The 24,476-nt window shown below is 39.6% G+C and overlaps 1 protein-coding gene across 4 annotated transcripts in view; it reads right to left on the bottom strand.

The window, feature by feature from the left end:
* Positions 1-3,408: 3,408 nt before the first annotated feature.
* The window catches only part of LOC117394384 (dnaJ homolog subfamily B member 6-like), a 55,986-nt gene continuing 34,918 nt past the window's right edge, over positions 3,409-24,476 (bottom strand). For 3 of the 4 annotated variants that reach the window (XM_059019195.1, XM_059019187.1, XM_059019177.1), the window contains 2 exons: positions 8,223-8,444; positions 3,409-7,188 (listed from right to left, as the gene is read on the bottom strand). In XM_059019195.1, coding sequence (XP_058875178.1) covers positions 7,091-7,188; positions 8,223-8,444 — 320 coding nt within the window. In that variant the 3' untranslated portion in view covers positions 3,409-7,090. The remainder of the gene's footprint in view (positions 7,189-8,222; positions 8,445-24,476) is intronic. The other variant, XM_033992600.3, reaches the window with a different exon arrangement.

The raw sequence follows: 24,476 nt of genomic DNA, 5'->3' as shown, positions 1-24,476 counted from the left end.
GGTCTATCACAGGCAGAGACTGACAGCTGTGTGAGTGAACGTCAGTCCTGCTCTCAACACACCCTGCCATTCCGTCTTCTGGGTCTATCACAGGCAGAGACTGACAGCTGTGTGAGTGAACGTCAGTCCTGCTCTCAACACACCCTGCCATTCCATCTCCTGGGTCTATCACAGGCAGAGACTGACAGCTGTGTGAGTGAACGTCAGTCCTGCTCTCAACACACCCTGCCATTCCATCTCCTGGGTCTATCACAGGCAGAGACTGACAGCTGTGTGAGTGAACGTCAGTCCTGCTCTCAACACACCCTGCCATTCCGTCTTCTGGGTCTATCACAGGCAGAGACTGACAGCTGTGTGAGTGAACGTCAGTCCTGCTCTCAACACACCCTGCCATTCCATATCCTGGGTCTATCACAGGCAGAGACTGACAGCTGTGTGAGTGAACGTCAGTCATGCTCTCAACACACCCTACCATTCCATCTCCTAGGTCTATCACAGGCAGAGACTGACAGCTGTGTGAGTGAACGTCAGTCCTGCTCTCAACACACCCTGCCATTCCATCTTCTGGGTCTATCACAGGCAGAGACTGACAGCTGTGTGAGTGAACGTCAGTCCTGCTCTCAACACACCCTGCCATTCCGTCTTCTGGGTCTATCACAGGCAGAGACTGACAGCTGTGTGAGTGAACGTCAGTCCTGCTCTCAACACACCCTGCCATTTCATCTCCTGGGTCTATCACAGGCAGAGACTGACAGCTGTGTGAGTGAATGTCAGTCCTGCTCTCAACACACCCTGCCATTCCATCTCCTGGGTCTATCACAGGCAGAGACTGACAGCTGTGTGAGTGAACGTCAGTCCTGCTCTCAACACACCCTGCCATTCCGTCTTCTGGGTCTATCACAGGCAGAGACTGACAGCTGTGTGAGTGAACGTCAGTCCTGCTCTCAACACACCCTGCCATTCCATCTCCTGGGTCTATCACAGGCAGAGACTGACAGCTGTGTGAGTGAACGTCAGTCCTGCTCTCAACACACCCTGCCATTCAATCTCCTGGGTCTATCACAGGCAGAGACTGACAGCTGTGTGAGTGAACGTCAGTCCTGCTCTCAACACACCCTGCCATTCCATCTCCTGGGTCTATCACAGGCAGAGACTGACTCTCCCATACTGTTACTTATTGAAGAAAGACAACACACATCTTGTGTGTATCCAGTGTATTCGAATTAAAAAGTCTAGAAAGTGCTGTTTCTCTTTTACAGACTACATTGCCATCTGGTGGCTCTATGGTAGAACACATCACAGTTTATGGTAATAAAAACTATACAACAAAGCCAGTAATTGTGATTTCCTGTCAACACCAGGTTACTTTTATAGTGCATGTTAAGTTATAGTGTTAATAATGTGTGTCTACTAAATCTACCAGGAAATACTATTATGTTAGGTGAGGAGCAAGTGACAGGAAGCTCCTTAAGATACAGCAGAGTTGCCTCAAACTAGGTCTTCAGTCTCCTGGAACCAGGTTTCAAGAACTGTATTTCATTATAGAGTTTTATTGTTCCAAGGAAAACTACCAGCAGCAAGATTTAAAAACACAATCTGACTTGTAAGTAAAGATGTGCTGTTGAATTTAGCTAGGGGCCATCCATTTCAAAGCACTGAAAAATGGTCGGAGGAGGCACTTGGGAGCAAATGTTGAACAGTGGTTTTGATACTGAAAGAAATGCTGGATGGGTGAATGATGCAGTTAAAGGACAATCAACAATGATTTTTTTAAAATTAAAAAGTGAACACTCAAGTTGATTTTAACACCTTACTATTACTCCTATATATTTAAGTAGCAATGTGTTAGTTGCTATGCCAGTTATATGAATATGGACAAAATTCAAGCTTTTAAAAAACAAAATATTAACATTGTGTTTATGTTCTGTATAGCATGCATCACCCAGTTTCATTTCACTTTTCAACTCTAATTTCACTGGTCGCTTACAAGGGCTTGATTAGTGCAGAATAAGGGGGATTTATTTTGAGGAACGGGGGTGCTTGTGTAACACAGAATTAGAGACATAAAGCTGGATAGCTTGAGGTGAGAAGAGCTGGACAAGACAACAACATATAACACTCTGAACTCTCACGTCTCACCAGGTCAGGCAGCATCCTCTGGCTGCTGGCCGGCTATTGAGAATGAGAGACAGAACAAATAAGGACAAAGCTCTCAGTCCAGGTCGGAACCAGGCAGCGTCTCCTAGCTGCTGGACGAACAAGGAGAATGAGAAGACAAACATTAGACACTCTCAATGAGAGACATAAAAGACAAAGGGATAGATCCGTCACTACTCAGTTCAGCATCCCCAGGCAGCGTGGCATGGAGAGTTAGGATAAAGAGTCTCGGGTCCATGTTGGAGAGATGAAAATAGACAACCCCCCCCCCCCCCCCCCCCCTCCGTGGCGGGGCCCGGCTCGGCAGGTGGGGACTCGGCCAGCCAGAAGGGGCAGACAGGTGCTCGGACCTGAAAAGAAACTATTATTATTATTATTTATTTCTTAGCAGACGCCCTTATCCAGGGCGACTTACAATCGTAAGATGGGATAGCATGGTTGTGGCCTTGGTGAGGCTAGCGCATGAGCTGCAACAGGATAGTTGTGGCCGGGGGTCCCCTCTAGTCGGCGAGGAAGCGCCGGTCGGTCGGGAGTGAAAATCACTTCCACCCCAGAGAGATCCCTGTGTGGACAGAGCTGTATTAGAAATAAGAGGAAGTGGAGGAGGAGGACAAAAACAAACACAGACGAAGGGCGGAAGCAGTGCTGGGTGTATAAATAGGAAAGGAGAGATTGACATGCAAGCTACCTAACGGGATTGCCCATATCGCTCTGGACACGCCCTTTTTACCTGACCAAACAGAGCAGCGCAAGCTATTGGCAGAGAGACTGGAACTTGATTGAAACTGAACTCCCCCCACCCGGAAGTAATTTGCATGGCTAATTCCTGACCCCATTGAGAGCTGCCACAACATACAAATTGGAAGCTCAGCGAGGGAGCGACCCTCTACAGCGTCCACCGAATTACACCTAAAGGTTAACATTCAAAACAAGACAGACTACTCTCTGTCCTGCATGTAGCATTTACGATATGAGCTAATGCTAGCTTCAACAGTACATATTTGTATAATAGTACTGTATGTTTTCACAGTGTAACTTTTAGCAGAACTGGTGGAAATTTCTCAACTTAATAAGCTGGTCACAGGGCTGTGCAATAAGCGCTGGACAGAGATTACACTGAAACACTGCAAAAAGTATTTTAGAAAAATGTCCTTGTGGATAATGCAATTAAAGCCATTGCTGAGCTGGTTTGTGAGAGTTTGAAATTGAACTCAGGACAGCCCAAATGGATCCCAATTAATGACACTCAAGGGGCTTTTAATCACAGCTTTATTTAGAAAAAAACAGCATGACAGTATTCGTGCCTCTCTGATATAAGCATTAAGAAAGACATTTCACTCTAACAAAAATACAATCAGCTTGTTTATCAAGTTAAACAACGATCAGAGGCACATGTTCAACACTGCAAGTTCTCATTTTGTTCCAAGCTGTGCAATTCTAACGCGCTGTCTCAAGAACAATGCATCTGTTAAGCATGCAAATATTAATAAATATGCAGAAGCAAGAAGAAAGGAAAGTAATGTTTCCTGAAGTGTCTGACAACCCTCCCATACAGTCCTTCTGAGTGCAATTTAAACCCTCTTGAGTCTGTGGAGAAAACTGCACTGGAGCCGGGTTACTGTTTCTTGTCTTCATATTTAATGTATTCTACTTTACAAAACTTTACAAATAAGTGTTCAGAAATCTTTTTTAAAGTCAAGATTAAAGACTTACTTTTATTGTTTAGCCTTTTTAACCTGACTTAGAAACATCATTGTTTTTATCTATTTTATTTGTTTATTTTTGTATTTTATCATTCTTATTTATTTCCTGTTTTCTTCAATTGTTTATTATTATTATTATTATTATTATTATTACTATTATTATTATTATTATTATTATACTTCTTTCTCTTTTAACTGACATGTAAAGCGCTTTGAGATACTGTGGTATGAAAGGCGCTATATAAATCAAATAAATTGAAAAATGAAATTGAAATGGAATTATTTGGGAGCTGAAATGTGCAAATTCGTTAATGAAACAAAAGAGTCAGTAGTTTCAAATGTCACTGTATTGTCGTCCCCAACATTATAAAAATAAGTGAACAGAAAAACAAGACAATGTAACTCCAATCTGTTTACTCTTTAATCAAAGGAACAGTCCCCGTGACACACCACACATTACTCTTAACTAGGTTCACACCAGGCATAAGATGCATTGCACCCAAATTTAGCTATGAGCTAATTTTCATTGGCAGTCCCTGGACAAACACACAAAGAGAAAATAATACAAATAAAGTAACATATGCAAAAGGGAATATGATCGAGCATCAGATAATTGTATAAGAAGGAAAAATAAAATAGAAATAAGGATCCGGAGCGAGAGAAATGGCAGATGAAAAGACACAGCAGACATATAAAAGCAAATGAAGATTTATAAATATTTAAAATACACAACTAACTAACTGATAAAATAACACAACACATAACAACACAGACACACCCCAGAACAGCCAGTGTCCTTTCTAGTTGTTCTTACACGATTGCTGCACATACTGCCGCTCACACCGGCAGGGAAGATGAATCCATAGCAATCCTTAATCGAAGGCAGTAGAAACAGGTGTGTGATGAACACAGGTGAAAACAACACAGTCCAGTAATTACTGTGTATTGACATAGTAGTTCCAGTACATGTGTACTTACACATAATGACAATGTTATTATGCATAGTTACAATGTACTTAATGTGTAATCTATTTAGCACAATATAACCCTACCCCTATCCCTAATCCTTACCCTAACCCTAAACCTAACCCGATTCTGATACAATTGTGTACTTACATATAGCGTACAAAACGATTTACACCTTAAGTACATTGTAACTATGCATAATAACATTGCAATGATTTGTAAGCACACATGTATTTGCTAAGTAACTACTAATACACTGTAATTAGAGACACCATGTAAAGTGCTACTGAACTTTTTTTTTCAATCAGTCAAGTCTACATTGAGAAGCTTTGGAATCACTGACAGCAGGACATGTGAAATACTTGTACACAGCGGCTAACCTCTATTAAAAATCTGACACACAGGACTTGTCAAGTACAATACATGACGTATGAGCTGTCTGTATACTGTTCTATATTGTCCTTGTCGTATCTGACTTCACAAACTTGGTGTAGCACAATGTACAGTAGTGCTAATTATGACAGGGCAGAGTGTTATTAGTCCAGGTGTTACTTAGTGGATACTGAAATGGGTCATGCACAAACCTGTGAACAATTACATTCATAAAGAATGTCTTTATTTTGGGCTGTAAAATGACACAAAACAGAAGGTAAGAAGGGTGATCCATGGAAGGAGGAAAATGCAACGAAGCAGCTTGGACGAGAACATGGGCCAGTGCTGAGGCACTGTAGCCCCTGGAACAGCATTTATTAAGGGGTGAGAAGAACTTCATTTCAGTCAGGAAACTCATGCGATAGATTATTTAGTAAAGCTTAGACTAGACAACACGACTGCATTGTGCATGCTTTCACACTACATTCTTTGGCCTTTGGCCTCGCTTTTCGAGGTACCCCTGCCCATAAATAAGCTCGCAGGTAAGTGGAGAGAGAGTAGGGACGCCATGGGCAGGGGGGCAGGATAGCTGCCCTCCCCGTTAGACGAAGCCAAAAAGCAGGTGGAGGCTGGAGAGGAGGAGGTGAGCTCTGGCGCATAGCAGGTATGTAATGAATTGAGGTAAGATGTATATCCTTTCCTTGTCGATCATTGGATGTGTTGTTTATCGATGGACAAATAAGATACTAGCTATTCGATTGACAATTTGATGTGGTATTGGAAGCTCCTAAAATATGCTTGATGTTTATGTGATTTGATTCCCTGCCAGATCCACTGCTTTGCTTTAATATAACCTCTGTAGCACAAGCACTACAGCTATCAAGTGAGGGATAATGCAAAGAATACTGTACTGTACAGCCATCTCTATCCAAATCAATGTAGGGGTCTTGATGACATTATAAACCGTAACAGCACAGACATAGAGTCATTGTAGATATAGACAGAAGAGATCATATTATCAGCACTTATAAAAAATAAAGCATGTGATACACACAGTACAGCATGACACAATGAATTAACCATTAACAATGTGTAATGCTAATATAGAGATTTCGGCAACAATGCTGGATTTCATTGTACATCTCTAAACTAATGTTGTTTCAATGTTGTTTCAATTCTGCTTCAACCTTTTTAATTCCCGGTTTTTAGAATGTTTATATATATGTACTGTATGCATGCTGTTTTGAGACTGTTGTAATGTAAATGAACCCCCTGCGATGTAGTCTGTAATATAATAAAGTTATAGCTCTTTGTTGCTGTGGGCAAGAGAACTGCCCTGACAGGGGTCTCTGTGTCCCAGACTGCACACATTACATTGTTTCAGGAGGAACAGTCTCAAAACATGTTTGACTATGTTTCACATGTTTATGCATGTATGTAATTCTGCTTGTGTATATAACACTCTTTAAGTTAAGTGTACATTTTATGGAAAAACTAAACCCCCATGTTATTTTTTAGCCTTGAAAGGGGTTTCTGTCACTTCAAACCCACACTAATGAGACTTGGCAAACAAGACCTAAAACAGTGCGGTGTATTCCATCCTTTGTGAGCTGAGCTGCATTGTATATGCACTCACCCTCTATTAGGATCACATGTCTTAGTGGTTTGCTTGACTAATCAGTACATTTCCAAAAATCAGCAAAATGGCAAAATGTGTAAGACTGTATAGTTAACGAGATTACACATATAGTATGCTGTGACTTCATAAACAATGTATAAGTTATGACATAAAGAGGCAAAAAGCTGGCCAGCAATGGCTTGTATAAAGATGCAGTATCTTTAATCACTATTTAAAAGACTCACACAGGTGCTGCTGCTAAATTTATACATTTTTAAAAAGAAGTTCCTGCCCGGTGAGTCAGTCTCGACGTCTTTTTCTTCTTCGCCTCTTCCTTTTGCCTCAGTTTCTTCCTCTTGCTGTCAATGTGTCCTGGGGAAACACGGCTGATATAAACACTGCTCACAGTTGCAATATGTTCCAATGCATGCTTCCTGCCATAATCACACACATTCTCCAACATGTGTTGAGGATTCTCTACAGCAGGGCTGGCCAAAGTGGGCCCTTCCACTCCTGGTCTTTGTTCCAACCCTGTTCTAAATGGTTTAACTCAACCAATGAAACCAGCACCCAGACTCTGAAGCAGCTAATTATATCATTTTACCTGTTGAACATGGAGTGGAATGGCCCTCCAAGACCATGATTGGACACCCTTGCTCTAAACTTTCCATTTGGTATCCAATCCAATAAGCCTCTGAATCGCACCACATTTGAAAGGCAGCATTACTTCCTTTGGTCTAGATGTGTTCAGCAATTGAATTAGAAGCAGCAGTTATAGGCTCACCTCATTGAAGAGTTAGCAATTCAAAGCAAAAACAAACAAATATAATATGCTGCCCACTGGCTTGCCTAACCCCTGCAAAACAACACAGTGTTATCAAAGCATGCTTGAGACAGAAACAACACGGTGTTATCAAAGCATGCTTGAGACAGTCTAGTTTGAATTCAATATCATTTGGAGAGTTAATATGTAGGATTGACCCCGTATTGTATGCTTTCACTCACACAAAACTGCTTGTCTACAGCTCCTGCGCACCAATGTTCTCCAGATAAGACCATCTGGTAATACCATAATAGACAGGGCCTGCTGTACACACTGCTTTGACATACAGCATCTCTATGTGACTGAGAAAACTGTACTAAATGACATGTCCAGCAGGAAAAGCACGTAAAAGTCCTGGCTACTGAAGGAAAACGACAACATAGTCATATAATGCATTTGACATCATATATAGAGATTTCTCAACCCCTTCTGTGTGAGACTAAACAAAGCCTTTTTTTATTACATTTTTTTTTCACAAGAAGAAGTGAGACTATAAGCTGTGCACTTGATCTCTGTGTCTGTCACCAACGTGTTAGACCCTAAACCACTAAGCAGCAGCTCCTGCCTGGGACCCTACTCTTACTGTGTAGGCTTCTGCCCGCGGGCCTTTCCTCTGCAGGTGTTAAAGCAATGTCAGGGGTCACACCTCTGGCTAAGCCGGGGCCGCCAGCCTGCATGCCATGCTCCTCTTCCTCGTCATTCTGATTGCCATTTCTCAGGTACCGGGTGTGAGGTGACTGGGCTGGCAAGGAATACTGTCCTCGACGCCTGCACTCATCAGCCAAAGCATCCTCATCCGTCACACCTGGGGAGCAAATAGATTCGCAGTTCAGTCAGGAAGTTCATCCCATGCATTATTTATTTACAATAGACAACATTATATATATATATATATATATATATATATATATATATATATATATATATATATATATATATATATATATATACAGGTAGTGAACAAAATAATGGAAACACCTGGGTAAATGAGGGACACCAAGTATATTGAAAGCAAGGGCTTCCACACAGGTGTGGCTCATGCGTTAATTAAGCAAATAACATCCCAGCATGCTTAGGGTCATGTATAAAAATGCTGGACAGGCCTGGTTGCCTATAATTATGGCTAGCATGGCTGCAAGAGGAGACCTCAGTGACTTTGAAAGAGGGGTGATTGTTGGGGCGCGTTTGGCAGGAGCTTCAGTGACCAAAACAGCTCAACTTGCTGATGTTTCACAAGCAACGGTGTCTAAGGTGATGTTGGCATGGAACTCCGAGGGAAAGACATCATCAGCAAAGGGCAACAGTGGGTGGAAGCGCATACTCCAAGATCGTGATATTAGTGCATTAATTCGAAGTGCAAGGCAAAACAGGCGAGGAACTACAGATCAATTGACTGCAAATTTCAACCTGGGTCGCAAGCAGCCAGTTTCATCAAAAACGGTCCGCTGAGGACTCCAAAGAGTCGGATACCATAGTGGCCCAACGCCCTATTAAATGACTTTACATTGGTGTTTCCATTTTTTTGTCCACAACCTGTATATATGCAGTGCCGAGAAAAAGTTTGTGAACCCCAATGATAATTATGGAAATTCCATAGTTTTACCATGATAGCCTTCTTAAATATCCAATATGGTTTATATTAACCAATTCCATGTCTTTTGAAACAAAATGATGTATGAATTAGACAAACAATGAGTAATTAAGATTCAGGGTATGTGAAAAAGTAAGTGAACCCCTGGTTTTATCAGCTCAGTTAAGGGGATAATTAGAATCAGGTGTTTAAATAATTAGGTAGATCTTCAGGGGTGAGTTTGGGAGGCCCCACCCTATATAAAGATCAGAAACTTTGTGAGTTTGGTCTTCACCATACAGGTGTGTGGAAACACGTCATGCCACGATCAAAAGAAATCTCTGAGGACCTCTGAAAAACAGTTATTGATGCTCATCAGTCTAGAAAGGGTTACAAAACCATTTTTAAGGATTTGGGGCTCCACCAATCCACTGTCAGACAGATAGTCTACAAATGGAGAAAATTCAAGACCACAGTCACTCTACCCAGGAGCGGTCGTCCTACCAAAATCTCTCCAAGAACAAACCGGATAATCATCAAGGAAGTCACAAAGAACCCCAGAGTAACATCCAAGGATCTGCAGGCCACTCTCGCCTTGGCTAATGTGAGTGTTCATGACTCAGCTATCAGAAAAAGACTGAACAGGAGGAAACCACTGCTCTCTAAAAAGAACATTGCTGCCCGTCTGAAGTTCGCCAAAGAGCACATAGATGATCCGCAAGAATTCTGGAACAATGTTCTCTGGACAAACGAGTCAAAGGTAGAACTTTTTGGCCTCAATGAGAAACGTCATGAGCTGAAGTGAACCAAAATTGGGTCATGCAGCAAGACAATGATCCTAAACATACAAGCAGATCTACAAAAGAATGGCTGCAGAAGAAGAAATTCTGCATTTTAGAATGGCCTAGTCAAAGTCCGGACCTAAACCCCATCGAAATGTTGTGGCAGGACCTGAAGCGAGCTGTCCATGCAAGGAAGCCCTCAAATGTCACGAGTTGAAGCAGTTCTGGAAGAAGGAATGGGCCAAAATTCCTCAAAACCCATGTGAGAGACAGGAAATGCTTAGTTGAAGTTATTGTTGCTCAAGGGGGTGCCACCAGTTACTGAATCTAAAGGTTCACATACTTTTTCACACATGGATATTGAACGTTGAATCATTTGTGATAAATAAATGTTGAAAAAGTATCATGTTTTTTGTGTCATTTGTTTAATCAGGTTATCTTTATCTATTATTAGGACTTAGATTAAGATCTAATAACATTTTAGGTTTGAAATATGTGAAATATGTGAAAATCCTAAGGGGTTCACAAACTTTTTCTCTGCACTGTATATATATATATATATATATATATATATATATATATATATATATATATATATATATATATATATATAGTGCCTATAGAAAGTCTACACCCCCTTTCAAAGTGTTCACCTTTTGTTGCCTTATAGCCTGGAATTAAAATGCATTAAAATAGTTTTTTTTTTCATTGATCCTACCCCACAACTTTCAAGTGAAAAAAATATTCTAGAAATTTGTAGAAAATTAATAAAAAATAAAAACTGAAATAGCTTGAATGGATAAGTGTCCACTCCCCTTGTAATAGCAATCCTAAATTAGCTCAGGTGTAACCAATCGCCTTCAAAATCACACACCAAGTTAAGTGGCCTCCACCGGTGTTAAATTGTAGTGATTCACATGATTTCAGGATAAATTCAGCAGTTCCTGTAGGTTCCCTCTGCTGGGTAGTGCATTTCAAAGCAGACTCAACCATGAGCACCAAGGAGCTTTCAAAAGAACTCCAGGACAAAGTTGTTGAAAGGCACAGATCAGGGGATGGGTATAAAAAAATATCAAGGCCTTGAATATCCATTGGAGCACGGTCAAGACGATTATTAAGAAGTGGAAGGTGTATGGCACCACCAAGACCCTGCCTAGATCAGGCCATCCCTCCAAACTGGATGACCGAGCAAGAAGGAGACTGATCAGAGAGGCTACCAAGAGGTCATTGGCAACTTTGCAAAGTTGGTCAAAGTGTGCATGTGACAACAATATCCCAAGCACTCCACAAATCTGGCCTGTATTTTACTCAAGAAAGACCACCTTGAATCCCTTTTGAAGTATGAAAAAAACACTCAGGAGATTCTGTAAGCCATGTGGCAAAAAGTTTTGTGACAAAACTAAAATGAAAAAACTAAAAGTGAACTTTTTGGCCTAAATTCAAAGCATTATGTTTGGCACAAACCCAACACAGCGCATCACCCAAAGAACACCATCCCTTCTGTGAAGCATGGTGGTGGCAGCATCATGCTATGGGGATGTTTCTCATCAGCAGGGACTGGGGCACTTGCCAGGATAGAAGGGAAAATGAATGGAGCAAAGTACAGAAAAGTCCTTGAAGAAAACCTGCTGCCCTCTGCAAGAAAGCTGAAACTGGGACGGAAGTTCACCTTTCAGCATGACAACGACCCAAAGCACACAGCCAAATCTACACTGGAGTGGCTAAGGAACAAAAAGGTAAATGTCCTTGAGTGGCCCAGTCAGAGTCCCGACCTAAATTCAATCAAAAATTTGTGGCATGACTTGTCCATCAATGCTCCCCAAGGAACTTGACAGAGCTTGAACAGTTTTGTAAAGAAGAATGGTCAAATATTGCCAAATTTAGGTGTGCAAAGTTGGTAGAGACCTATCCCAACAGACTCACAGCTGTAATTGCTGCCAAAGGTGCTTCCACCAAGTATTAACTCAGGGGGGTGGAGACTTATCCAATTATGATCTTTCAGTTTTGTATTTTTAATATATAATCTTTTTCTCAATAAAAACTTTTTTCCCCTTAATAGTGTGGAGTATAGTGTGTTGATAAGTGGAAAAAATCCTCATTAAATCCATGAATCTCTGAGGCACTGACATAACAAAATGTGAAAAAAGTTCAAGGGGGTGTAGACTTTCTATAGGCACTGTATATATATATATATATATAAGGATATCTACATCATCATATGGAAGGAAACGTAAATGGATGGAGACGCATATGGATCACATTAGTTTACTGTAAAGCTACGTCTTAGTTGGTGCTTATCTTGGCGAGAGCCGAGTTCAAATCAGCATGAAGTTTTAACATCTACTCTCGTGTAATGGAAATCATTATATATATATATATATATATATATATATATATATATATATATATATATATATATATATATATATATATATATATTTAATATACATTCTTTGGCCTCGCCTTTCGAGGTATCCCTGCCCATAAATTAGCTTGCAGATAAGTGGAGAGGCTGACCGTAGGGAAGCCATGGGCAGGGGGGCAGGATAGCTGCCCTCCCCCGTTAGACGAAGCCAAAAAGCAGATGGAGGCTGGGGGGTGGGGGGTGGGGGGTTTCTGGCACACAGCAGGGACGTAATGGATTGAGTTAAGATATAAATCCCTTCCTTGCCGATCATTGGACGTATCATTTATCTAAAGATAAATAAGATACTAGGTATTTGATTGACATCTCTAAACTATGCTTGAAGCTTACGTGATTTGATCTAAAGTTAAAAGTGAGTTTCCTGCCAGAGCCACTGCTTTGCTTAATAGAATCAGATTTCCCTGTAAAATATTATCTGGACAGTAACTGTAATGTTTACTATACTTTCCCCATGTTTATGAATGATCAATTACAAGACGAAATGTTTGATGTTAAATGTTAAATGTACAGTAGGTATCGGTTGAAAATACAGTGGCTGTATTTGGAAAATAGCCGAGGTTCTTAAAATGCAGTACATCATCCTGTCTACCCCTGTGATGCTTTGGGGTTCTGGCTAATATGCTTAAAGTGTCTCTATGGTAAAATGACTTTTTTTCCCCAAGTTATTTAATCTTTCACAGTACAAAACTACCCGACCTGCAAGGTGAATACTAACCTACAGTGCAAATAAATAGCAACCATGTTTATCTTAAGCTATAACCTTGAAGTCACATCATTAAAATGTAAACCTCAATTCAGAAACGGCAGCTCTACACCGCCCCAACCATTGCTGTACATTAACTAACCTCCAAGCAGATCCTAAAGCAGTAGGTTTTTTGTTATTATTAAACTTTATTTTTTATTAAACCTGTTATTAATGTGTAAACACTATTGTTAACATTAAAGTGTTATATATTAAAATTGCATATTAAAGTAGTTAATATGTCACTGTTTAAGGATTTTATTCCTTAAAATGCAAAAATAAAATGTCTAACTCAATATTTTTTTTGTAAAATATCAGGCATTCCCTGCGAATATTTCAAAGACAACATTTCAATTTAGAAGAAAAGTGTAAACAAGTTCAATACATTAACTTTACTTGAAAAGCAAGATCCACCATTATGCACAAAACAGCATAACAAAACATAAGCAACTTGTTAGAATCAGCAACACATAAAAGCACAACAAATATGAATAAAGAAAGGAGGACACAAAACAACAAATTCACAGCTGCCTTCAAAATATACAAACACATTATTAGAGTCCAGAAGATCCACGATGAAGGTGATGCAAGACAAATACCCATTCAAGCTTCTTAGATGCACACTTTAGCATTCAAGCATTCCTTTCCATTCATATTGTATATAGCATATCACATAGGGCCTGTAATCAGACCTACACATAACAAAGAGATTCCCGTTCTTCTTTTGCACCTGGTAATTTATATTTATATTGAATTAGGAAGGGGACTGATTATGCTGAGAGATTCTAAGCAGATCACATCTCCATTGTGCTGCTGTGTAATTAAAGAGAGAATGGGAGAAGAAAGGAGATTGGAGGCTGGGTGCACCCTGGCAACCCTGAGCACAGCAAGCCAGCGTCTTAACCACATTGCAAAAGAGCCGGGCTCGTCTCATCTCACCCACAGGGGACACAATCTGTAACGGCAGTATATCACACAACACTGCCCACTGCACAATGCATTTGATTAATTCCCCATTTGTCCTAATACACTAAAAACGTACCCTGTTGAATAGAGTAGTGATACTAACAATTTAAAGTTGAACACTTTTTCCAGGTGTTAAATGTTTAACCCTTGTCAGAGACATGGATGTGAAATATCAGATTCAGTGTTTATACTGCATCCTGTGTGCAGTCCACGGTTATGTATTTATTATTTATTCAAAAGTCTTTTCCGTGGACACATAATCGTTGTACAGGTGCAGTTTATCACTTCAAGGGCCAGGACTGGAGTGGTTATCCAAACAGAAGTAAGGGGTGAGGTGAAGCCCATAGGGATAATAAGGTGAGAGCTGAGAAGGCCTTGTGCCTCCACTCATGATTTTCTTTGCTTCGAGAGCTTTCTGACACAGTTTGTTTCCGTCTGGATAACTTTCAAGTATGTGCAGTTCAGATCAGTCACCTCCAGTACAAGTCCGATAAAAATGTTTGTTTGTTTGTTTATTGTATTTATTTATAAGGGACACATACAATTAGAAAAAAAGTGTCACTTACATGACACAAGATGCATTGCATTTTCAATTCAGCCAGGAGGCTAATTTCCATTGACAGTCCCCGGGCAGTCATTGATGACAACTTCAATAAATCTCCATATTACTTCTACTCTATAGCAATAACCTCCTATTGAATATTTAATTAAAAATACATACAACATTAAAGTAAAAAATTAACTATTAAACGTACATAACAATCAGCAGCTTATATAATCAAGTTACAGTACAATTTATATAATATAAATATCCAACATACATCCTGAATAAATTAACGATTGCATAACTGATTATGTTTCAACCAAGCCTATATTTATTAAATATCCCTTAAGATCTTAATTTATGAAGGAAGTGAATTCCAGAATAAAGTACCTCTTATATTATTTGTTTATTTAGCAGATGCCTTTCGTCAAGGCGACTTACAGAGACTAGGGTGTGTGAACTATGCATCAGCTGCAGAGTCACTTACAAGTGCATCTCACCTGAAAGACGGACTACAAGGAGGTTTAGTGACTTGCTTAGGGTCATACAATGAGTCATTGGTTGAGGTGGGATTTGAACCAGGGACCCTCTGGTTACAAGTCCTTTTCTTTAACCTCTGGACCACACAGCCTCCTATTATATTAAGGAGGGGGGACTCTCTATAGACAGTCTAAATGTCTCCATATCATTTTCTGTTTCTCCTAGCTTCATTTATTATATTAATAAAACATTCTGCCTTTGCTTTGCGTATTTCCCTAACTACGTTGTTTCTTAATCCTTTAAAAATCCTAAAATCATCACCTCTTCCACTTTTTAATGAAGATTTTAATGCAAAATCTCTTTTCTTCATAAGATCCTATAAGAATTCATTTATCCAAGGGGGATGACTTTAGTTGGTACTGAGAATCTATCAATAAGGAGGCTGTGTGGTCCAGTGGTTAAAGAAAATGGCTTGTAACCAGGAGGTCCCCAGTTCAAATCCCACCTCAGCCACTGACTCATTGTGTGAGCCTGAGTAAATCACTTAACCTCCTTGTGCTCCGTCTTTCGGGTGAGACGTAGTTGTAAGTGACTCTGCAGCTGATGCATAGTTCACACACCCTAGTCTCTGTAAGTCACCTTGGATAAAGGTGTCTGCTAAATAAACAAATAATAATAATAATAGCATCCTGAAATTTTCTTAGAAGGGCCCTACATCCAGTATCTTTCCAACACTCCATCCCAACACATCAGTTTTGTTTCATTTCATTCTCAAAGATAGAGAGATTTGGTCTTGGTATAATGTTTTATTTTTTATTTTTTTATCGCTTTCATTTAAGTAATTATGAAAACGCTTTCTGGTCAGTTTTCTACTTACCAAAGTTAGATTATGATCAGACAGACCAGTGATTAAATTGTAAGTACTTATAATACGATTAGGTTTATTACAAAATATTAGGTCAAGTTTTCTTCTGGTAGGTCCATTAATCATTTGACACAGATCAAATGTAGATGTTACTTCTTGTAATTGTTTTCTTTTTAGCTCAATATATCCAATTCAAGTATAGATCACCCAATAACATCAATTCTGAATGTGCATCACATTCCTTAAGTAATTGTTTTAATTCCTCATGTACTGCACATGAAGCAAAAGACACTTTGTAACCTTGTTCAATTATCGGGCCAACTTTTTAAGAAGGCTACCACCTGTTCCCTGGTAAAGGTAACACATTATATTTCTCTACAAAAATAAAAAAATGCAAAAACGTTTTTAACATTACAATTTGCATCGCACAAGTCATTTTAGAAGTAAGACATGTTAGCGAATGGAGACCATGCCGCATAACTAGTGAACAACTAGCTTTTAAACAGGCTTTTATTATTATTATTATTATTATTATTATTATTATTATTATTATTATTATTATTAGTAAATGTAGTGACACAAAACTAAAATACTTAAAGGCAGACTCCCCCATTTAGATCCCAAGCTTCTTGCCTCTTAATAGCTGGAGGCCTGACAATACAAAACTCCTATTTAAATAGCTTTCCTATTTGATATGTGTTTCAATTATATGATCCTTACCTGAATTATAAAACAAACACCCCAAGAAAAAAACACGAACGCAACACAATCCATGTATTATCATTAAATTACAAAGTATCAAAGAGTCCACGATAATGAGATCTTTTAATACTCACGAAGGCTTTTTATTTCTAAAATCAAAGCGTGTTTTAATTGAGACTACAAAGCACAGCCACGTTGCCCTGCATTGTAATGTATGCATGACATTTTAAAAATAACAGTTACCAGGTAAGGTCGTGTTTTTTTTGTTTTTGTAAAGGCTGAATGAAGTAAACTTTTGTTGAGGACTAGCTCTAAAGAGACCCCTGTGGAGTAGTGGTTAGGGCTCTGGACACTTGCTTGGAGGGTTGTGGGTTCAATCCCAGGTGGGGGAAACTGCTGCTGTACCCTTGAGCAAGGTACTTTACCTAGATTGCGCCAGTATACCCAACGGTATAAATGGGTAATTGTATGTAAAAATAATGCGATGTCTTGTAACAATTGTAAGTCACTCTGGATAAATGTGTCTGCTAAGAAATAAATAATAATAATATCAGAGAGCCATGGTTTTGAAGAGGCAAATCAATCTGTAATTTAAACCTTTCAAATGTCTTGGAAAGCTATTTGTTTGGGTAAGAACTGATTGTGACACAGCATTCTCAATCAGCTGGGCTATCCATTATTATTATTATTATTATTATTATTATTATTATTTTTATTATCCATTGTGTATATTATGTAACATAGAAAAACTCACTAATTAGGTTACAGTTATTATTGCATTATTTCTTCAGTGCCGTATTTCGCTTACATAGAGATGCAACCATCAGCCTCCTTCAGATGTACACAGCGTGCGTCCCATTTGGTTGGTTCAGCTTATCTCTGTGATGAGTAAAGTTTTCATAAGCCTACTATCAGCCCAGCTATGCTGCACAAATGATCAGGCTGTGATGAGCGCCGATGAGTGCATGTTCAGATGCAATCCTTTCTGAAGTCCAGAGCGTGAAATTACAAATAGATTCAATCAGTGATAGACGAGCGCTACTTTTTTTATATTCATTAGTGATTCCCCCCCTCCCACTGTTTTCTGCCAATTCTGAGCTGATGGCACTGCTGGACATCTTCCGATTGTGAAGGGAAGTAAGCATGATGTGTCTTTCATCTGCTGCAGTAAGTTTCCTTGGCCGACCACTGCGTCTACGGTCCTCAACGTTGCCCGTTTCTTTGTGCTTCTTCAAAAGAGCTTGGACATCACATCTGGAAACGCCTGTCTGCCTTGAAATTTCTGCCTGGGAGAGACCTTGCTGATGCAGTATAAATACCTTGTGTCTTGTTGCTGTGCTCAGTCTTGCCATGGTGTATGACTTTTGACAGTAAACTGTCTTCAGCAACCTCACCTTGTTAGCTGAGTTTGGCTGTTCCTCACCCAGTTTTATTCCTCCTACACAGCTGTTTCTGTTTCAGTTAATGATTGTGTTTCAACCTACATATTGAATTGATGATCATTAGCACCTGTTTGGTATAATTGTTTAATCATACACCTGACTATATGCCTACAAAATCCCTGACTTTGTGCAAGTGTACCTAGAAGAATTGATGCTGTTTTGAAGGCAAAGGGTGGTCACACCAAATATGGATTTGATTTAGATTTTTCTTCTGTTCACTCACTTTGCATTTAGTTAATTGATAAATATAATCTATTAACATGTCTATTTTTGAAAGCATTCTTACTTTACAGCATTTTTTCACACCCGCCTAAAACATTTGCACAGTACTGTATATATATATATATATAATTTTTGATTTAGCAACCTAACCTAAGCCCAACCCCAATCTTAACCTTAGGCAACTAATCTGAATTATTGGTTAGCATTACATGTAGCATATTCATAAATGACCACGGAGACCTTGCTGCAGAGTACAAGTAATTGGTCTGATGGTACTGCTGTGTTATGGGATGGCCACAAGGGGGACCCAAAGTCTTCACAAGTACAAAACACCAGTAATAAAATCTCCCTCCCCTAATTCCAGTTGTTAGAAAAATTGTATTTGCTGAATTTATAAGTTGAAGTTTTAAACAGGTGACACAGAAAGCATCTCTAAGGGTTTGTACAAAACAGTGAACACACAATCCCTTGTATGAGTAATGCCACTATAAGCATAGCCCCCACTCAGTAGTGAAGGAGGGGTTACTTTGAACTGCAATCTCTTTAACACTATAGTACAACACCCACTAGTCTATTGATCTTTTAACAAAGCTGTGTTGAAAATATTTTAAACACAACAATTATTTGCAGACATATTCCCTGCTGACTGTAAAACTGATTTCACTTTGAACATTCAGGTGGGAGAGTACATGCCTTTGGCTGGCTAAGAGTGCCAGAAACTAGTTTTTGAGAAATACTTGAAATTCTTATCATAACTTCCCTTAACACCTATCAGCAAACAAGTACCATTATAAAAATGATATCCTTATATCACAATAAAATATATGATAAACGAAAGGCAGAATTTGGACAATTCCCCTGTACATCTTATTTTTCTTCCTAATTCAGCATTATTAATTCAGCTCCTTCTCCACTCTCGCCCCGCAATAATGGAATGACCTTCCTAAGGATGTCAGGACTGCCCAGTCCCTGACCACCTTCCAGCGCCTCCTCAAGACACACCTCTTCAGATAACTCCTGTAAAACTCAACTCTTCCCTTCTGGACAATATAGCACTCTGCCTTTAATGCACTTTAACTTGCACTTATCTGCTCCATATTTTACTGCATTTAATTCTGCACTTAACCCAATCTGTAGTATTTTGTATTTCACTTGCACTCGTATCTAACCCTGATGTAACTATCAACACTGTTTTCTGCTCTTGAACTGCCCCTATATCAAATCATACTGTGTTTTGTATTTGCTCTTATTAGGACTGAAGTCATTGTATTTTGTATCTTGCTCTTAATTGTACTGTAATTCTTAAAGAAATAAATAATAATAATAATAATAATAATAATAATAATAATAATAATAATAATAATAATAATTGGTATTTGTGTTTTTTAGCAGTGTATTTTTCATTGTAACTAGTAGAGGGTGGTGTTACACTGTTACAGAAATCCATTCAATCGTACATAGAATAGCCCAAGATTAGTTTACTAGGCAACTGCGTCCTAGGTAACTAATTACCAGCCTTCAGCCATTGAATGAAACAGAAACCGACCTGTACTTTCAACATGCCTGTCTAATCGTGTTGATGAAACTGATAGACTTGCATTTTCAAATTAGCTGTCAATATAACTTAGATATAATAATAATAATAATAATAATAATAATAATAATACCTTTGAAAAACACTTTTACTTACTTATACTAGTGTCAAGAAAACGCTGCGCTTCAATGTAAAGAATTTGCTTATAGTTGCCTTATCTTTTGGTTTTTTATTTAAAAAATGTACCTTGCTCTATAGTACACTTTACCATTCATTAACACCAGCTGTCCATATTTAATATAAAACAAATTATTACATGTGGAGTAAAATGTAACTTTACAAAACACACATGCTTTCTCATCCAAAAAAATTGGTAGCAGTTTATGATGAGGGTCCTCTGTTTTAAGGAAAAAAAAATCTGGGCATGCGCAGTACGCAAAGTAGGAACATTTGATAACAACGTGTCACCAAAACTGAGGCTTTGAAGGTATGTTGAAAACACATGTTGCACAATTGCTATCAGCTTCAGGACTGGCTGTGCGCACTGTGACTGAGAAGCGGCTACTGTTTCAAGGTTGTATTTGTAAAAGGTCTCAAGAGACTGCAGTGGGGAGAACTGACTTTCTGTATAGAAAATCAAATTGACCATAAGTGGATGCTCTTGAACAGATGTCATCACTGTAAACTGTGGGTTTGTGAGAGTAGTTTGAAATCTTGCACGCTCTTGTAATGGGCAGTGTTGTGTGATACACTGCGGTTACAGATGATGTCCTGTCTCATCACTAAACTGTGGATTTGTGAGAGTAGTTTGAAATCTGCTCTTGTAATGGGCAGTGTTGTATGATACACTGCCATTACAGATGATGTCCTGTCCCATCAGTGAGAGAGAGTAGATGAGGTTAAAAGCTCTAGAACCCAGAATGCAAACAAACCTGGCTCGATGTTTCCCTTTTCAGAGAGGCAACTGAAGACATATTGGTAGACCAAACAAGGTAAGGACTTCAATGCACCTCAACCACAAACCTCTTAGACTTCAACGCACCTCAACCACAAACCTCTTGGACTTCAATGCACCTCAACCACAAACCTCTTGGACTTCAACGTACCTCAACCACAAAGCTCTTGGACCTCAACATACCTCAACCACAAACCTCTTGGACTTCAATGCACCTCAACCACAAACCTCTTGGACTTCAACGTACCTCAACCACAAAGCTCTTGGACCTCAACATACCTCAACCACAAACCTCTTGGACTTCAACGCACCTCAACCACAAACCTCTTGGACTTCAATGCACCTCAACCACAAACCTCTTGGACTTCAGCATACCTCAACCACAAAGCTCTTGGACTTCAACGTACCTCAACCACAAACCTCTTGGACCTCAACCACAAACCTCTTGAACTTCAACGTACCTCAACCACAAACCTCTTGGACCTCAACATACCTCAACCACAAACCTCTTGGACTTCAACCACAAAGCTCTTGGACTTCAACGTACCTCAACCACAAACCTCTTGGACTTCAACGTACCTCAACCACAAACCTCTTGGACTTCAACGTACCTCAACCACAAACCTCTTGGACCTCAATATACCTCAACCACAAACCTCTTGGACTTCAACCACAAAGCCCTTGGACTTCAACGTACCTCAACCAATAACCTCTTGGACTTCAATGTACCTCAACCACAAACCTCTTGGACTTCAACGTACCTCAACCACAAACCTCTTCATTTGAAGAGAAGTGTTAATGAGCACTGCATGCCTACTGTAGCAAAACTGGAGTTCTATCACTGGTGTCACATATATACGCATACAATGACTTTCAAATCTGGGTTTGCTGAAAAATAATCATTTGCTTGGTCACATGCAACAAGGCAGGTGCTAAGTACAAGGCAGGTGCTAAGTACGACTTCAACGTACCTCAACCACAAACCTCTTGGACTTCAATGCACCTCAACCACAAACCTCTTGGACTTCAACGTACCTCAACCACAAAGCTCTTGGACCTCAACATACCTCAACCACAAACCTCTTGGACTTCAACGCACCTCAACCACAAACCTCTTGGACTTCAATGCACCTCAACCACAAACCTCTTGGACTTCAGCATACCTCAACCACAAAGCTCTTGGACTTCAACGTACCTCAACCACAAACCTCTTGGACCTCAACCACAAACCTCTTGAACTTCAACGTACCTCAACCACAAACCTCTTGGACCTCAACATACCTCAACCACAAACCTCTTGGACTTCAACCACAAAGCTCTTGGACTTCAACGTATCTCAACCACAAACCTCTTGGACTTCAACGTACCTCAACCACAAACCTCTTGGACTTCAACGTACCTCAACCACAAACCTCTTGGACCTCAATATACCTCAACCACAAACCTCTTGGACTTCAACCACAAAGCTCTTGGACTTCAACGTACCTCAACCAATAACCTCTTGGACTTCAACGTACCTCAACCACAAACCTCTTGGACTTCAACGTACCTCAACCAATAACCTCTTGGACTTCAACGTACCTCAACCACAAACCTCTTGGACTTCAACGTACCTCAACCACAAACCTATTCATTTGAAGAGAAGTGTTAATGAGCACTGCATGCCTACTGTAGCAAAACTGGAGTTCTATCACTGGTGTCACATATATACGCATACAATGACTTTCAAATCTGGGTTTGCTGAAAAATAATCATTTGCTTGGTCACATGCAACAAGGCAGGTGCTAATGATGTCCAGTGGTTTAAGTGGGTACTGTGTTCATGTTTAGCACTCACTGTCACTGCTAGCCTTTATCAAAGCTGCTGGTTGACAGATTCATTCAGGCAGGAAGGATTGCAGTTTGAATGCACGGGGCCTCTGTTCTCTTCCATGCCACATTTGCTTGAGGGCATACACAGAGCCCTTCAGGCAGTGCCACAGGCACTCCATTGTTTAAAAGCACAGCCTGCTTCCATCACAAGGCCCTCTATATCAGTAACATATCCAGACTGTTTGGTGCATCCAAGAGTGATCTAATGAAGAACAGACAGCAACCTATTTTTTTTTTTTTTTTTAAAAAGCACCTGTCTTTTGCTTTGGTGGCAATCAAAAAATTACAACCCATCAAAACAAAAGCAAAGAGACTGTACCATCTAGACTGAATGAATGAACTGGATGTCTTTTCCTAACACACATGCCTATCTAGAATTCATCCCCAATAGAAACATAGTGACATACATCAAATTGCATGTTGCTCACTTATAATGTTGAAATCTATTTCTCAAGCTCCCCTGGACTGTAATGACAGCATTCTCTTTTCCGCGGCGGGATAATGGAATTCACAGCAGGAATCTCCAGGTTACCGCGGAGACGGTTGCACACTGAAGTGACCCTTGATTAAGCACTGCCTACACACATTCACTCATAACCCACATCCAATTATATCTTGTTTTAAATGCATGCTGAAATAGCACTGATGTGGGATTTACTGCGATAAGGATTAAGCCATGCTGACAGGCATCCCAGTAGAATCACACATGTGAAAGAAAATGAATTAAAAGGAGACACCAGCTGCATGAATGGCAATGCCACACCGCTAATACTTTTATCAGTCATCAACATGTGGATTAAAACATAACTTAACACATTTAATTAAATTACATTAGAGCCAGTCTATCTGTAGAACAATACTTGACGTATGCATTACCATAATTAATAAAAAAATGAGTTTGTGTTAACTCTGAAAAAACATATATGCATTATAAAATAGACACACAGATAGGAAACTTAACATGGTACAATTATGCACAGTGACTGAAGGTGATATATTTTTCATTGTGTTCATTATACATGGCCCTGGTCTGGGTACTGCAACACCTGAGAGCACATTTCTATCTATTTTTTTTTTTTATGTGCACAAAAGCAGTTCAAGTCCAGTGAATAAACTGAAATGGTACAAAGGTAAGCGGTAAACTGCCAGAGGTTAAAAAAAAAGTTTAGGTTACCAAAAACTGAAAAATAATGTACATTTCAGAGTTATACAAAAATGCCTTTTTCAGGGAACAAGTAATGGGTTAACAACTTACAGCTGTTCTGCAGCAATGGAAGTAAATGAAGCCTTGAAAGTTGATGCTAACAATTCCTACAGGTGTCCCAACTTTTGTTGATTACTTACAAACCCTCTGTCTGTATAAAAGCAGTGTTGGAACAGACTGTATTACTATACCCTCTTAAGCATTATTTGGACAGTATTGTACTGCAGGAAGTAGTATATTGCTCTCATAATGGCGAGAAAAAGGCAATTAACAAAGGAAGACAGACAGACCATTATAACCCTTAAAAGTGTAGGTCTTTCCTTTAGAGAAATTGCAAAGAAAGCCAAGGTGTCAGTGAGTACAGTTTCCTACACCATCAAAAGGCACTTGGAAACTGGAGGAAACTCTGACAGGAAGAGGTCTGGCAGACCCAAAGCCACAACAGAATCAGAAGACAAGTTTCTGAGAGTCAACAGCTTGCGTGATAGGCGGCTCACAGGACAACAGCTTCAAGCACAGCTTAACACTGGTCG

This window comes from Acipenser ruthenus, chromosome 3 (assembly GCF_902713425.1).
Source record: "Acipenser ruthenus chromosome 3, fAciRut3.2 maternal haplotype, whole genome shotgun sequence".
NCBI classification, from domain to species: Eukaryota; Metazoa; Chordata; class Actinopteri; order Acipenseriformes; family Acipenseridae; genus Acipenser; species Acipenser ruthenus.
This window is presented reverse-complemented; position numbering and strand designations above follow the sequence as displayed.